General features: G+C 40.2%; 1 protein-coding gene across 5 annotated transcripts in view; it reads left to right on the forward strand.

Moving 5' to 3' along the window:
* The window catches only part of LOC128635681 (NACHT, LRR and PYD domains-containing protein 1b allele 2), a 351,139-nt gene that overhangs the window by 126,225 nt on the left and 208,042 nt on the right, over window positions 1-16,872 (forward strand). For 4 of the 5 annotated variants that reach the window (XM_053688805.1, XM_053688802.1, XM_053688803.1 and 1 more), the window contains 3 exons: window positions 599-694; window positions 3,048-3,143; window positions 13,981-14,036. In XM_053688805.1, the coding sequence (XP_053544780.1) occupies window positions 599-694; window positions 3,048-3,143; window positions 13,981-14,036 (248 nt within the window). The remainder of the gene's footprint in view (window positions 1-598; window positions 695-3,047; window positions 3,144-13,980; window positions 14,037-16,872) is intronic. The other variant, XM_053688804.1, reaches the window with a different exon arrangement.

The following is a 16,872-nucleotide window of genomic DNA, read 5'->3' on the forward strand; positions in this document are numbered from 1 at the left end:
TTTATGTGTTTATATGTGTATGTATTTGTTTATATGGGTATATATGTGTATTTATGTGTTTATATGTGTATATATGTGTATATATGTGTATATATGTGTATGTATGTGTTTATATGTGTATGTATGTGTTTATATGGGTATATATGTATTTATATTTGTTTATATGTGTTTATATGTGTATATATGTGTATATATGTGTATATATGTGTATTTATGTGTTTATATGTGTATTTATGTGTTTAAGTGTGTATATATGTTTAAAAAATGGTGCTGATAGACTTGCTCGCACAGGGTTGCCAGAAACCTTCAATTTGTAAAAAGAACAATATTTGTTAAGCACAAAAAAACAAGGTATGCCTGCATGTATATTCTGTGAATTCTTGCACATGCTCAGTAGGAGATGGTGACTCAAAAAGTGTAAATATAAAAAGATTGTGCAAATTTTGTTAATGGAAGTAAATTGGAAAGTTGTTTAAAATGGCTGTTCTATCTGAATCATGAGAGTTTCATTTTGACTTGAGTGTCCCTTTAAACCTGAGTAGCCATATGTGTGTAGCTGCCATTCCCTCTGTATTATTAAAGTATTTTCCTATTGTAGCTATTTGCAGAACACAAGACAGTGAAGAAAGAGGAAGAAACATATATGAAATCTCTGGCCATAAAAAGTGAGGAGGAGTGTGAGAATTGTGGACAGGTAACAAATTGACTCTCTATTTATTAGTGTGTATATATGTGCTTATATGTGTATATACGTGTATTTGTGTGTTTATATGTGTATGTATGTGTTTATATGTGTATGTGGGTGTTTATTTGTGTATGTGGGTGTTTATATGTGTATTTATGTGTTTATATGTGTATATATATGTGTTTATATGTGTATTTATGTGTTTATATGTTTTTAATGTGTTTATATGTGTATATATGTATTTATATGTGTATATATGTGTATTTATGTGTTTATATGTGTTCTTATGTGTATATATGTGTTTATATGTGTATATATGTATTTATATGTGTATATATGTGTATTTATGTGTTTATATGTGTATTTATGTGTTTATATGTGTTTATATGTGTATATATGTGTTTATATGTGTATGTATGTGTTTATATGTGTATATATGTGTTTATATGTATATATATATATGTGTATATATGTGTATTTATGTGTTTATATGTGTATATATGTGTTTATATGTGTATGTATGTGTTTATATAAGTATATATGTGTATTTATGTGTTTATATGTGTATTTATGTGTTTATATGTGTATGTATTTGTATATATGTGTATTTATGTGTTTATTTGTGTATATATGTGTATTTATGAAGTTCAGAATGTTCACTGTAGATTGCGCTCTTCCTGAGCGTCCTGTTGAAAATCAATATCCGGCGCTATGGAGAGTGGGCGGGGGACACATGAGGATCAGCTTACCAACCTGATTGATTGAGTCACTGCTGGCTTTTTTAGGACACTGTGTCTTTTGTCCTTTTTTATATTTTTGAAATAAACGTTGTTTTTATATACATTCCCTGCCTGGAATACTTTTATCTACACTTTGTTCTAGTTACATTGAGCGCGACTTCTTCTTTGTACTCTGTATGTGTATTTATGTGTTTATATGTGTATTTATGTGTTTATATGTGTATATATGTGTTTATATGTGTATATATGTGTATTTATGTGTTTATATGTGTATGTATGTGTTTATATGGGTATATATGTATTTATATTTGTTTATATGTGTTTATATATGTATATATGTGTATATATGTGTTTATATGTGTATATATGTGTATTTATGTGTTTATATGTGTATTTATGTGTTTATATGTGTTTATATTTGTATATATGTGTATTCATGTGCTTATATGTGTATATATGTGTATTTATGTGTTTATATGTGTATTTATGTGTTTATATCTGTATGTGTGTGTGTTTATATGTGTATATATGTATTTATATGTGTATATATGTGTATTATGTGTTTATATGTGTTTGTATGTGTATATATGTGTATATATGTGTTTATATGTATATATATATATATATGTATATATGTGTATTTATGTGTTTATATTTGTATATATGTGTATTTATGTGTTTATATGTGTTTATATGTGTATTTATGTGTTTATATGTGTATCTATGTGTTTATATTTGTATGTATGGGCTTATATGTGTATTTATGTGTTTATATGTATATATATGTGTTTATATGTGTATTTATGTGTTTATATTTGTATATATGTGTATTTATTTGTTTATATGTGTATGTATGTGTTTATATGTGTTTATATGTGTATTTACAGTATGTGTTTATATGTGTATGTATGTGTTTATATTTGTATGTATGTGTTTATATGTGTTTATAATTGTATGTATGTGTTTATACGTGTTTATATGTTTATTTATGTGTTTATATGTGTTTGTATGTATATATGTGTTTATATGTGTATTAATGTGTTTATATTTGTATATATGTGTATTTATGTGTTTATGTGTATGTATGTGTTTATATGTGTATTTACAGTATGTGTTTATATGTGTATGTATGTGTTTATATTTGTATGTATGTGTTTATAATTGTATGTATGTGTTTATACGTGTTTATATGTTTATTTATGTGTTTATATGTGTTTGTATGTATATATGTGTTTATATGTGTATTAATGTGTTTATATTTGTATATATGTGTATTTATGTGTTTAAGTGTGTATATATGTTTAAAAATGGTGCTGATAGACTTGCTCGACAGGGTTGCCAGAAACCTTCAATTTGTAAAAAAAACAATATCTGAAGCACAATAAAACAAGGTATGCCTGTATGTATATTCTGTGAATTCTTGCACATGCTCAGTAGGAGATGGTGACTCAAAATGTGTAAATCTAAACATACTGTGGAAATTTTGTTAATGGAAGTAAATTGGAAAGTTTTTTTTAAAATGGCTGTTCTATCTGAATCATGAGAGTTTCATTTAAACCTGAGTAGCCATATGTGTGTAGCTGCCATTCCCTCTGTGTTATTAAAGAATTTTCCTATTGTAGCTTTTTGCAGAACACAAGACAATGAAGAAAGAGGAAGAAACAGATATGAAATCTCTGGCAATAAAAAGTGAGGAGGAGTGTGAGAATTGTGGACAGGTAACCATTTGACTCTCTATTTATTAGTGTTTGGCACAGAGTTTCCATTACCGCAGCAGGATAGTCATGTGACAGAACCCTGGGATAGTCTGCTAATGTGTTACTGCATCATATTCTTGTACGGTTACTTAAGCAGAACTAGGGGTCTGATAATCTAAACCTCTCTGCTCAGGTGAGATGATATAAAATAATCCTCCAGCGCTGCAAGATCCCTGGTGAAATTCTGAAAAGATTTTGTTTTACTTCGTCAAGGGGCGTTCCCTGCATTTCTGTATGTGAGACAAGCCCAGTGCAATTTAGCACTGCATGACATCAGAGTTCTGCGGCATTTACACTTTGTGCTTTCTATTTAATATCAATTTACACTTCAGATTACATTTTATTACATTTAAACTTTGCACTTTCTATTTTGTATTGTTTAGCTGTTGAATAGTATGAAAAGAGAAAAAAATATTTAGGCTAAAGTATGTAACAAGTTAACCCTAAAAGCAGAAAATACAAAACGTCTGTCTGAGTGGTAGGAAATCCTCCTTTTGCTTCTCAGACTTGATCAGTGATCCGTTGCTGGGTGCCCATGGTTTTGCTGCTTGATTATTTCAGTACGTCTGGCTGGTTCATTCACTTATTCTCTAACGTTCTCTGTTTCAGACATTAATCAAATATGTATACGATTAAGAATTTGTTTCCTACAAGATAGTTGTAGCTCAACAAATTATATCTGCACCAATGTACCAGCAATACAGCTTAAAAAAAAAAAAAAAAAAAGCTCAGCCAATACTGTTTTTAATGAATTCCTCATTTCACATTTTACGATGGTGACATAAAGCCCCCTAAATAGCTTCATATATTTTACCAACACTTCCAAACTGAAAATTTTGTTCTCACATATTACAGCACCAAAACACATCTTAAGGATAACACCTTAGTAATGGCGTACCTGAATTCAAGTGTGTTCTTCTCTAGTTAAAGAAAAACCTTTGTGAATTATACACAAATAAATGTATATGTTTAAACCATAAGATATGTACATAAATAAACTGAAATTAAAGCAAGATTAATATTAATATCACCAAGATACAACTTTTTTTATAATATTGACATTAAAGAAAACACGGAAGGGGACTGTACTCTCAGAGGCTTATTTATCAAATGTCTGTCGGACCTGATCCGACAGTGCGGATCAGGTCCGACAGACATGCTGAATGCGGAGAGCAATACGCTCTCCGTATTCAGCATTGCACTAGCAATTGGCCACAGCAGGGGGGTGTAAATCAACCGTATATCAATATCGTACTCGATCAGGTTGAATTGTATCGATCTATGTCCGCCTCATCAGAGCAGGCGGAAAGGGTTATGAAGCAGCGGTCTTTAGACCACTGCTTCATAACTGCTGGTTCTGGCGAGTCTGAAGACACGGGTCATTCGGAGCTTGATAAATGGGCCTCTCAGACTGGACCGGGTACACATACCATGACACTGCAACATGCTTAGCCCTGGGTGCTCAATAGCACTCTCAGGCAGCTGCACTGTCCCCAGAGTCACAGGCAGTTAACCCCAGGCGAGTCTGGGTGCAAGGCCCATAGGGAAAAATACATATATACGTTTAAACCATATATCATGTACATAAATAAACTGAAATTAAAGCAAGATTAATATTAACACCACCAAGATACAACTTTTTTATAATAATGACATTAAAGAAATTAAAATGAGATCAAATCAAGTCATATGTGCTTGAAGGGCCTTGCATTTGTCAGGTGCCCTAGCATAATCGCGCTGTACTTGATCTCACCATTTAACCTTTCACTAACCTCATGCCTGGGAACTAAATTGCCCTGCCTCCTGTGATGTAATAGGAGAGGGAAAGCAAACTGCATGCATAATTAGAGCAAACTGCATGCATAATTAGAGCAAACTGCATGCATAATTAGAGCAAACTGCATGCATAATTAGAGCAAACTGCGGTTTGCAGTTGACTGGTAGTGGAATAAAGTAGCATCTAACAATAAGTGAAGGTAAGGCTAAACATGGTGATATGTACTGCAAACCTGACCTCCTTCCATGACCCTTTACGTTTTGCATGTTGTGTAAATGTTATTTGTTTTATTTTTGAATTATGGTCAGCCTACATTAAATCGAGCAGACCAAAATATTTTACTAACACTACTTATCTCAGTTAAATGAATGCTATTTAATTGTTCAAAATCTCATTTCCCTCACATCCAATATAAGTTATTCCTCTTTAATATGCAACTATCTTGTCTCATAGTTCCTGTGATGGACTGCCTGGTACCCCAAATGGGTACCTCTACCAAAAGCTGCCTCCTGCTCTCCAAACCCCTGCAGATAGATAGCTGAAACTAGCCCTTTACCTCAAACAAGAGACAGCACTCAGGTTGAGGTGAAACCAAAGGAATAACTGTTTATTAGAAGCCAAAGACACACACTTTATCCTTAACCTGGAGTACAGTCCCCTCCTGGGAGTATTCGCATAGATAAGATGAATAGCCAGTAGAAACATGACACTTTAGACTTTGAACATTAATCCACTTATCAACTAGGCACATTAGACAATTCTAATCAGTAGGATTAGTAATTGCATGAATCCCCCACCCTGCCTCCCTTCTCTATGTGCTGGAAAACATTTACACAGAAGTCTGGAGTGGCCTGGGCATGCCCACCAAAATGCCCAGAAACAGCTCCACAGTCCAAGCTGCATAAAGTGCACCACACTGGTAACTTTCAAATGTCCCACCACAGATCCAGCCCGGATCTGGGTCACACAAAATGGCACATCCCCGGTGGAAATAACACTTAAAAGTAAATAACATAAAGTTAGTGGTGGCCGGGCCACATCTCCTTGGTAGTCACCCCCTGGCTCCCCTTCGTGCCCTGACCCAGCTAATAGGGTAAACCCTGGTGTTTTTTTTCACGTGAACAAAACAATATATATATATATATATATATATATTAAACTCCTATGCACTTATTTAATACCAGCACACATCAAGGTGTAGAAATGCACTCTGATAACAAATCTAAGAAGGGTTGAATATAAATAAAAACAGATGGTGGGCTTAAAACAGCTAGGTATTAGGATATTAGAACCCAATGATACAATTTAAGGATTACAAATATCTCAGTTTATAAAAAATATAATTAATAAATAAATCTCATATAGCATAGTAATTCATAAAATTTAATAAACACATAAATACAATAAAATAAATTAGATTAAAGAACCACCGGTGGCAAATTAAAAAATAAATAAAAAACTAACGGCTAGATTTAGAATTTTGTCGGTAAAGACCCGCGTAGCTAACGCCGCTTTTTTCCCAATGCATTCTTAAGACAACGCTGGTATTTAGAGTTGTCTGAAGGGCTGCGTTAGGCTCCAAAAAGGGTGCGTTCAGCCTAATGTACCGCCACTTCAACCCTCAATACCAGCGTTGCTTACGGTAGCGGTAAGCAGCTAAAACGTGCTTGTGCACGATTCCCCCATAGGAAGCAATGGGGCAGTTTGGGATGAAAAAAAACCTAACACCTGCAAAAAAGCAGCGTTCAGCTCCCAACGCAGCCCCATTGTTTCCTATGTGGAAACACTCTCTAAGTCTGCACCTAACACCCTAACATGAACCCCCGAGTCTAAACACCCCTAACCTTACACTTATTAACCCCTAATCTGCCGCCCCCGCTATCGCTGACACCTGCATTATATTATTAACCCCTAATCTGCCGCTCCGGACACCGCCGCAACCTACATTATCCCTATGTACCCCTAATCTGCTGCCCCTAACATCGCCGACCCCTATATTATATTTATTAACCCCTAATCTGCCCCCCCCAATGTCGCCGCTACCTTACCTACACTTATTAACCCCAAATCTGCCGACCAGACCTCGCCGCTACTCTAATAAATGTATTAACCCCTAAACCGCCGCACTCCTGCCTCGCAAACCCTATAATAAATAGTATTAACACCTAATCTGCCCTCCCCAACGTCGCCGCCACCTAACCTTAAGTATTAACCCCTAATCTGTCGACCGGACCTTGCCGCTACTCTAATAAATGTATTAACCCCTAAAGCTAAATCTAATCCTAACACCCCCCCTAAATTAAATATAATTTTAATCGAACAAAATAAATGAACTCTTATTAAATAAAGTATTCCTATTTAAAGCTAAATACTTACCTGTAAAATAAACCCTAATATAGCTACAATATAACGAATAATTAGGATTTATATTTATTTTACAGGCAACTTTGTATTTATTTTAACCAGGTACAATAGGTATTAAATAGTTATGTACTATTTAATAGTTACCTAGTTAAAATAATTATAAAATTACCTGTAAAATAAATCCTAACCTAAGTTACAATTAAACCTAACACTACACTATCAATAAATAAATTAAATCAATTAACTACAAGTACCTACAATTACCTACAATTAAATAAACTAAACTAAATTACAAAAAAAACAAACACTAAATTACAAAAAACTAAAAAAGATTACAAGAATTTTAAGCTAATTACACCTACTCTAAGCCCCCTAATAAAATAACAAAGCCCCTCAAAATAAAAAAAATTCCCTACCCTAATCTAAATTACAAAAGTTAACAGCTCTATTACCAGCCCTTAAAAGGGCTTTTTGCGGGGCATGCCCCAAAGTAATCAGCTCTTTTGCCTGTAAAAAACCCCACAATACCACCCCCCAACATTACAACCCACCACCCACATACCCCTACTCTAACCCAAACCCCCCTTAAATAAACCTAACACTACCCCCCTGAAGATCTCCCTACCTTGAGCCGTGTTCACCCAGCCAGGCACCGATGGACCAAAAGAGGACATCCGGAGCGGCAGAAGTCTTCATCCTATTCGGGCAGAAGAGGACATCCAGACCGGCAGACATCTTCATCCAAGCGGCATCTTCTATCTTCATCCATCCGACGAGGAGCGGCTCCATCTTCAAGACCACCGGCGCAGAACATCCTCCTTCCCCGACGACTACCCGACGAATGAAGGTTCCTTTAAGTGACGTCATCCAAGATGGCGTCCCTCGAATTCCGATTGGCTGATAGGATTCTATCAGCCAATCAGAATTAAGGTAGGAAAAATCTGATTGGCTGATTGAATCAGTCAATCAGATTCAAGTTCAATCAGATTGGTTGATCCAATCAGCCAATCAAATTGAGCTCGCATTCTATTGGCTGATTGGAACAGCCAATAGAATGCAAGCTCAATCTGATTGGCTGATTGGATCAGCCAATCCGATTGAACTTGAATCTGATTGGCTGATTCAATCAGCCAATCAGATTTTTCCTACATTAATTCCGATTGGCTGATAGAATCCTATCAGCCAATCGGAATTCAAGGGACACCATCTTGGATGAGGTCATTTAAAGGAACCTTCATTCGGCGAGTAGGCGTCGTGGAAGAAGGATGGATCCGCGTTGGCTGGAAGAAGATGGCTCCGCTCCGGATGGATGAAGATAGAAGATGCCGCTTGGATGAAGATGTCTACCGGTCCGGATGTCCTCTTCTGCCCGGATAGGATGAAGACTTCTGCCGCTCCGGATGTCCTCTTTTGGTCCATCGGTGCCCGGCTGGGTGAAAACGACTCAAGGTAGGGAGATCTTCAGGGGGGTAGTGTTAGGTTTATTTAAGGGGGGTTTGGGTTAGAGTAGGGGTATGTGGGTGGTGGGTTGTAATGTTGGGGGGTGGTATTGTGTTTTTTTTTACAGGCAAAAGAGCTGATTTCTTTGGGGCATGCCCCGCAAAAAGCCCTTTTAAGGGCTGGTAATAGAGCTGTTTTTTAATTTAGATTAGGGTAGGGATTTTTTTTTATTTTGGGGGGCTTTGTTATTTTATTAGGGGGCTTATAGTAGGTGTAATTAGCTTAAAATTCTTGTAATCTTTTTTTATTTTTTGTAATTTAGTGTTGGTTTATTTAATTGTAGGTAATTGTAGGTACTTGTAGTTAATTGATTTAATTTATTTATTGATAGTGTAGTGTTAGGTTTAATTGTAACTTAGGTTAGGATTTATTTTACAGGTAATTTTGTAATTATTTTAACTAGGTAGCTATTAAATAGTAAATAACTATTTAATAGCTATTGTACCTAGTTAAAATAAATACAAAGTTGCCTGTAAAATAAATATAAATCCTAAAATAGCTACAATATAATTATTTGTTATATTGTAGCTATATTAGGGTTTATTTTACAGGTAAGTATTTAGCTTTAAATAGGACTACTTTAGTTAATAAGATTTAATTTATTTCGTTAGATTAAAATTATATTTAAGTTAGGGGGGTGTTAGGGTTAGACTTAGCTTTAGGGGTTAATACATTTATTAGAGTAGCGGCGAGGTCCGGTCGGCAGATTAGGGGTTAATAAGTGTAGGTAAGGTAGCGGCGACGTTGGGGGGGGGGCAAATTAGGGGTTAATAAATATTATGTAGGTGTCGGCGATGTTAGGGGCAGCAGATTAGGGGTACATAGGGATAATGTAGGTTGCGGCGGTGTGCGGTCGGCAGATTAGGGGTTAAAAATATTATTATAGTGGCGGCGATGTGGCGGGGCCTCGGTTTAGGGGTACATAGGTAGTTTATGGGTGTTAGTGTACTTTATATCACAGTAGTTAAGAGCTTTATAAACCGGCGTTAGCCCAGAAAGCTCTTAACTGCGGCTGGAGTCTTGTCGGTAGAGGCTCTACCGCTCACTTCAGCCAAGACTCTAAATACCAGCGTTAGGCAGATCCCATTGAAAAGATAGGATATGCAATTGGCGTAAGGGGATCTGCGGTATGGAAAAGTCGGGGCTTGAAAGTGAGCGTTAGACCCTTTCCTGCCTGACTCTAAATACCAGCGGGCGGCCAAAACCAGCGTTAGGACCCCTTAAAGCTGCTTTTGACGGCTAACGCAGAACTCTAAATCTAGCCGTAAGTTAGAAAAAGGATGTTCCCAAAAAAATATATAGGCTATCGTTCTCAATCAAAAATAAATATAAAACTTCAAAGTTCCTGATCAGGGATAATTTTAGGACTATAGGCAGTTTAAGAGCAGGAGAATATAGTCAATATTGCGTTGAGAAAAACGGCAAGCTGAATATTTCCAAACGAACACGCCTCCTGCCATAATCAGTGGGCAGGAGGCTAGCCCACAATCCCTTCTAGAAGCTCCAGTGATGGTAGGGTTAGTCACATTCCTTCCCCTCCCAAAATGAGACTAACCAGATCCCAGACCTCCCACTGGTCTGGACTTGTGTTAGTCGGGCAGAAAAACCCCACAACACATTTCCATTGGGGAGTCAGTTTCTGCCACTGGGGAGCTGAGCTGACTGCCCAGTCTCCCAGATGCTTGTATCATGGCTGGGGGGCTGGACTGATGACCAATGCTTCTGGAGGCTCATCCAATGACTGGGAAGATACATCCCTGGTGTGGTTTTGGCACTGTAGCTGAGGGGACGAGTTGCACGCCTTATCTCCCAGACACAAGAACTCTGGTTGGGGATGGGAAACGGCTTCCTCGTACCACCACTGGGAAGATGTTTCTCGGGGAGTGTCGGCTGGACCCCCTGACTCCTGCTGCCGCTGGAGAGTTTCACCTGTACTGTCTCCCAGGCTTCTGGACTATTGCTGGGGAGAGACGGTGGCTTTCTCCGCTCCTGGGTACTCCCACTGCCTTTGAGGAGACATTTCTTGGGGACTGTCTCCCTGGTTCCTGGACTCTGGCTGCCGCTTGGGGGATGAGGCGATTTCTCCATCCCCTGGACCCTCGACCAGCTTCTGGGCAGATGCATCCCTCCATCCCACCTTGCCCTGTGCAGAAACAGGTTTGTCGAGATGGGACAGTATTTGCTGCATGCGCCATAGGAGCTCTTCTTCTGTAGCTGCGGGTAGAGGGGGTAGAGCACACTGTCAATCGGCCCTATTGCCGACACTTTAGCCAGGCCTTCAGAGCTTTCGGCTGTTACCATCTGATAGTCCCAGGCAAAGGGAGCCTCGCCGGGCTGCTGAGCAGATTCTAGCAGCTGTCGGTAGGCGATCTCCAACTCTCATTTCAGACTGGCTAGTCTCTTCCTGAGCCCAGTACACTTCTGAGATGCCCAACAGCCGGTCTCTGTAATCCACAATTTCCTCCCACCGCCACTGCAGGTCATTCCGGAAAGCAGGGTCCGCAGACAGCTTTCCATATAACAGCCCCAAGCCACCGTAGCCAAAGACTTCTGTCGGGCTATAGTCAGCGGTCCAGAGGCACACTTGAGCTACGTACCATCGGAGGGCTCTGTAGCTCTCGTCCAGCCCCATCTCTTCCTGGACCAGCCTACTCAACTCGGCTGTCCACTCCTCATGTGGTTTTTCTCCCAGAAACAATGACCGCACATCATACTGCACCCAGTACCTTTCTTGGAAGGAGGGGAGAATCTGTCTCTGGCAGCGCTGTTCACATTATAGCGCTTCTTGCCGGCGGACAGAGTCATACCATTCCAGCAGGATCTGCTCTGGCACTGGTCCTCTGTGTTTCTCTTGCATCTCGCAACATCCTTCCAAATTCCTCTTCCATGGCCACTGGTGTCTGTTCTTCTTCTCTCCTGCTATCCAGACATCGGATCCCGGTGGTGGTTTGGATGTCCCATACTGCAGGAAGTATACCACCGCTTGCCACCAATTGTGACGGACCGCCTGGTACCCTAAATGGGTACCTCCGCCAAAAGCTATCTCCTGTCCTAAAAACCCCTCCAACAGATAGATAGCTTACACCAGCCCTTTACCCAAACAAGAGACAGGACTCCAGTTCAGGTAATAACTTTATTAGAACCAAAGACACACACTTTATCCTCCTGGGAGTATTAGCATAGATAAGATGAATAGCCAGTAGAAACATGACACTTCAGACCTTTGTCTATGTGCTGGAAACCATGTACACAGAAGTATGGAGTGGCTTGGGCGCACCCACCAAGATGCCCAGAAACAGCTCCACAGTCCCAGCTGCATAAAGTACACCACACTGGTAACTTTCAAGTGTCCCACCACAGATCCAGCCCGGATCTGGGTCACAAAGTGGCACATCCTCAATAGAAATAACCCTTAAAAGTAAAGAACATAAAGTTAGTGGTTGCCAGGCCACATCTCCTTGGTAGTCACCTCCTGGCTCCCCTCCGTGCCCTGACCTGGCTAATAGGGTAAAACCCTTGGTCTTTTCCACAAGCCATAATCAGTGGGCAGGAGGCTAGCCCACAGTCCCCTCCAGAAGCTCCAGTGATAGTAGGGTTCATCCACATTATAATTATTTATTATACCAGTCACTTGTACGTTCCTATCTAAGCTCAGAACCTTTTATGTGTTGTATCTTTAGTGGTGAAGATGTTCTATGTTTTCCAGCTTTTTATTTGTCTTTAAGATATAAATTGCAAATGATATGATGGAATATATATATATATATATATATATATATATATATATATATATATATACACATATACATATATACAAACAAACAAAAACAAAAGGTATTGGCGCACATCCATTTTCAAAAGCACAACATATTTTTTTTAACTGCTGCAAGAAATTGCCTGCAAAAAACATCAAGAGACAACTATTCTTTTTAAATAAAATTGGGATCTTAGTCACACAATATGGCCATCACCAACTTACAAGGTGCCCCAATATAGACTGGTCCTAACACTACTTTGCCACAGAGGGCTGAATAATTCCTGCTTTTACTCTTCATAATAGAATAAGACTCCCTGGCTTAATATTCACAACTCTATTACACTGTCATGAGTACACCTGAACTTGGGTGAGGTGCTTTAACCAATGGGAGATGGTCAGTCTCCCTGATTATGTTTTAATACAAATACAAAATTTGGTTTAGCACACCTTACAAAAATTTTATATACACATCTTTGGGAGTGCTGCCAATATGACCCAGTAATTACACAAACAAAAACAAAAGGTATTGGCGCACGTCCATTTTCAAAAGCACAACATATTTTTTTGAACTGCTGCGAAAAATTGTTTGCAAAAAACATCAATGGACAACTATTCTTTTTAAATAAAATTGGGATCTTAGTCACACAATATGGCCATATTTTGCTTAGCCAGTCACCACTTACAAGTTGCCCCAATATGGGGCTCTATTTAACAAGCTCCGTACGGAGCTTGTGGGCCCCTGTTTCCGGCGAATCTTCAGACTCACCAGAAACAGCAGTTATGAAGCAGCGGTCACAAAGACCGCTTCTCCATAACCTGTCCGCCTGCTCTGAGCAGGCAGACAGACATCGCCGGAAATCAACCCGATCGAGTATGATCGGGTTGATTGACACACCACTGCTGGCGGCCAATCTTGTGAGCTGCTGGTGCAATGCTGAATACGGAGAGCGTATTGCTTTCCGTATTCAGCGAGGTCTGGCGGACCTGATCCGCACTGTCAGATCAGGTCCGCCAGACCTTGTTAAATAGAGGCCATAGACTGGTCCTAACACTCCAGTCCTTTGCCTCAGAGGGCTGAAACATTCCTGCTTTTACTCTCCATAATAGAATGAGACTCCCTGGCTTAATATTCACAACTCTATTACACTGTCATATATATATATATATATATATATATATATATAAGACTTGTGACAACTACATTTGCTAATTATGTAGATTTAAAAAAATAATAATAACCAATAAATGTGTTTAAGCCTTTAAAACTTTCTCTTTTGTGATTGTTAAAAGACTTCTTATTAATTATACAGTTTATAACTACATTATTAACTTTAATATATGTTAATTAGTATTTATTGATACTGCTATATTAACTTAAAGTTAATCTGTTTTCTTCTCAGATTCCATATCATGGGGCTATTATGGTTAAACCAAAGAAGCGAAGCAATTCATACAGGTATTTCCAATATGTTTGATTAGTTAAACAACTAGTAAACTTGCACTTTCCACAAAAAGAATATTATTTTCTCAAATATTTGCTATCAGTGTACTCACAGAAAGGAGGCAGACAGGAGGAAGAGAGAAAGGAAACCCTTTAAAATATCCTGCTATCCAAAATAATTAGAAGCAGCATAAATAATGAGAAGTGAAGAGGGAGAGAGAAAAAGAGAGAGAGAGAGAGAGAGAGAGAAAGAGAGAGAGAGAGAGAGAGAGAGAGAGAGAGAGAGAAAGAGAGAGAGAAAGAGAGAGAAAGAAAGAGAGAGAGAGAGAGAGAAAGAGAGAGAGAGATAAAGAGAAAGATAGAGTAAATAGAGAGAGCGAGGAGGAGGAGCAAGAGAGTGAGAGAAAAAGAGAGAGAGAAAGAGAGAGAGAAGGAAGAGTAAGAGATAAAGAGGGGGAAGTGAGGGGGAGAGAGCGAGAGATAAAGAGGGGGGAAGTGAGGGGGAGAGAGTAAGAGATAAAGAGGGGAGAAGAGGGGGTGAGAGAGTGAGAGGTAAAGAGGGGGGAGTGGGGATGAGAGAGTGAGAGATATAAAGAGGGGAAGTAAGGGGGGGAGAATAGGAGATAAAGAGGGAGGAAGTGAGGGGGGAGAAAGTAAGAGATAAAGAGAGGGGAAGTGAGGGGGGATAGTGAGAGATAAAGAGAGGGGAAGTAAGGGGGGGAGAATAAGAGATAAAGAGGGGATTCATGTGTTGGGAGAGAGTGAAAGATAAAGAGGGAGGAAGTGAGGGGGGGAGAGTGAGAGATAAAGTGGGGGTGGAAGTGGGGGGGAGAGAGTAAGAGATAAAGAGGGGGAAGTGAGGGGGAGAGAGTGAAAGATAAAGAGGGGATGGATGTGTGGGGAGAGAATGAGAGATAAAGAGGGGGAAGTGAGGGGGGGAGAGAGTGAGAGATAAAGAGGGAGGAAGTGAGGGGGGGAGAGAGTGATAGATAAAGAGGGAGGAAGTGAGGAGGAGAGAGAGATGAAGATGTAGGAAACGAGGGGGGAGAGAGTGAGAGATAAAGAGGGAGGAATTAAGAGGGGAGAGAGTGAGAGATAAAGAGGGAGGAAGTGAGGGGGGAGAGAGTGATAGAAAAAGAGGGAGGAACTGAGGAGGAGAGAGAGATGAAGATGTAGGAAACGAGGGGGGAGAGAGTGAGAGATAAAGAGGGAGGAATTAAGAGGGGAGAGAGTGAGAGATAAAGAGAAGATGAAAGTGAGGGGGAGAGAGTGAGAGATAAAGAGGGAGGAAGTGAGCATGAAAGAATAAGAGAAAAAGAGGGAGGAAGTGAGGGGTAGAGAGTGAAAGATAAAGAGGGGGAAGTGAGGGGAAGAGTGAGAGATAAAGAGGGGAGAAGTGAGGGGGAGAGAGTAAAGGATAACGAGGGGGAAGTGGGGGTGAAAGAGTGAGAGATAAAGAGGGAGGAAGTGAGGGGGGAGAGAGTAAGACATAAAGAGGGGGTGGAAATGAGGTGGCGAGAGTGAGAGGTAAAGAGGGGGAAGTGAGGGGGGGGAGAGAGAGAGATAAAGAGGGAGGAAGTGAGGGGGGGAGAATGAGAGCTAAATAGAGGGTGGAAGTGGGGGGAGAAAGTAAGAGATAAAGAGGGGGAAGTGAGGGGGAGAGAGTGAGATTTAAAGAGGAGGAAGTGAGAGGGAGAGAGTGATAGATAAAGAGGGTGGAAGTTCGGGGGGAGAGAGTGAGAGATAAAGAGGGGGAAGAGAGATAAAGAGGGAGGAAGTGAGGGGGGAGAATGAGAGATAAAGTGAGGGTGGAAGTGGTGGGAGAGAGTAAGAGATAAAGAGGGGTAAGTGAGGGGGGAGAGAGTGAGATATAAAGAGGAGGAAGTGAGGGGGGGAGAGTGATAGATAAAGAGGGTGGAAGTTTGGAGGGAGAGAGATAAAGTGGAGGAAGTGAGGGGGGGAGAGATAAAGAGGGAGGAAGTGAGGGGGAGAGAGTGAGAGATAAAGAGGGAGGAAGTGAGGGGGGAGAATGAGAGCTAAATAGAGGGTGGAAGTGGGGGGAGAAAGTAAGAGATAAAGAGGGGGAAGTGAGGGGGAGAGAGTGAGATTTAAAGAGGAGGAAGTGAGAGGGAGAGAGTGATAGATAAAGAGGGTGGAAGTTCGGGGGGAGAGAGTGAGAGATAAAGAGGGGGAAGTGAGGGGGGAAGAGAGATAAAGAGGGAGGAAGTGAGGGGGGGAGAATGAGAGATAAAGTGAGGGTGGAAGTGGTGGGAGAGAGTAAGAGATAAAGAGGGGTAAGTGAGGGGGGGAGAGTGATAGATAAAGAGGGTGGAAGTTTGGAGGGAGAGAGATAAAGTGGAGGAAGTGAGGGGGGGGAGAGATAAAGAGGGAGGAAGTGAGGGGGAGAGAGTGAGAGATAAAGAGGGTGGAAGTTTGGGGGGAGAGAGATAAAGAGGGGGAAGTGAGGGGGGAGAGAGAGATAAAGAGGGAGTAAGTGAGGGGGAGAGAGTGAGAGATAAAGGGGGAAGTGGGGGCTAGAGAGTGAGAGATAAAGAGGGGGAAGTGGGGGCTAGAGAGTGAGAGATAAAGAGGGGGGAGTGAGGGGGGAGATAGTGAGAGATAAAGAGAGGGAAGTGAGGGGGAGAGAATGAGAGATAAAGAGGGGGAAGTGGGGGCTAGAGAGTGAGAGATAAAGAGGGGGAAGTGAGGGGGAGAGAATGAGAGATAAAGAGGGGGAAGTGGGGGCTAGAGAGTGAGAGATAAAGAGGGGGAAAGTGAGGGGGAGAGAGTGAGAGATAAAGATGGGGGAAGTGAGGGTGAGAGAATGAGAGATAAAGAGGGGAGAAGTGAG

Source organism: Bombina bombina, chromosome 7 (assembly GCF_027579735.1).
Source record: "Bombina bombina isolate aBomBom1 chromosome 7, aBomBom1.pri, whole genome shotgun sequence".
Classification (NCBI taxonomy): Eukaryota; Metazoa; Chordata; class Amphibia; order Anura; family Bombinatoridae; genus Bombina; species Bombina bombina.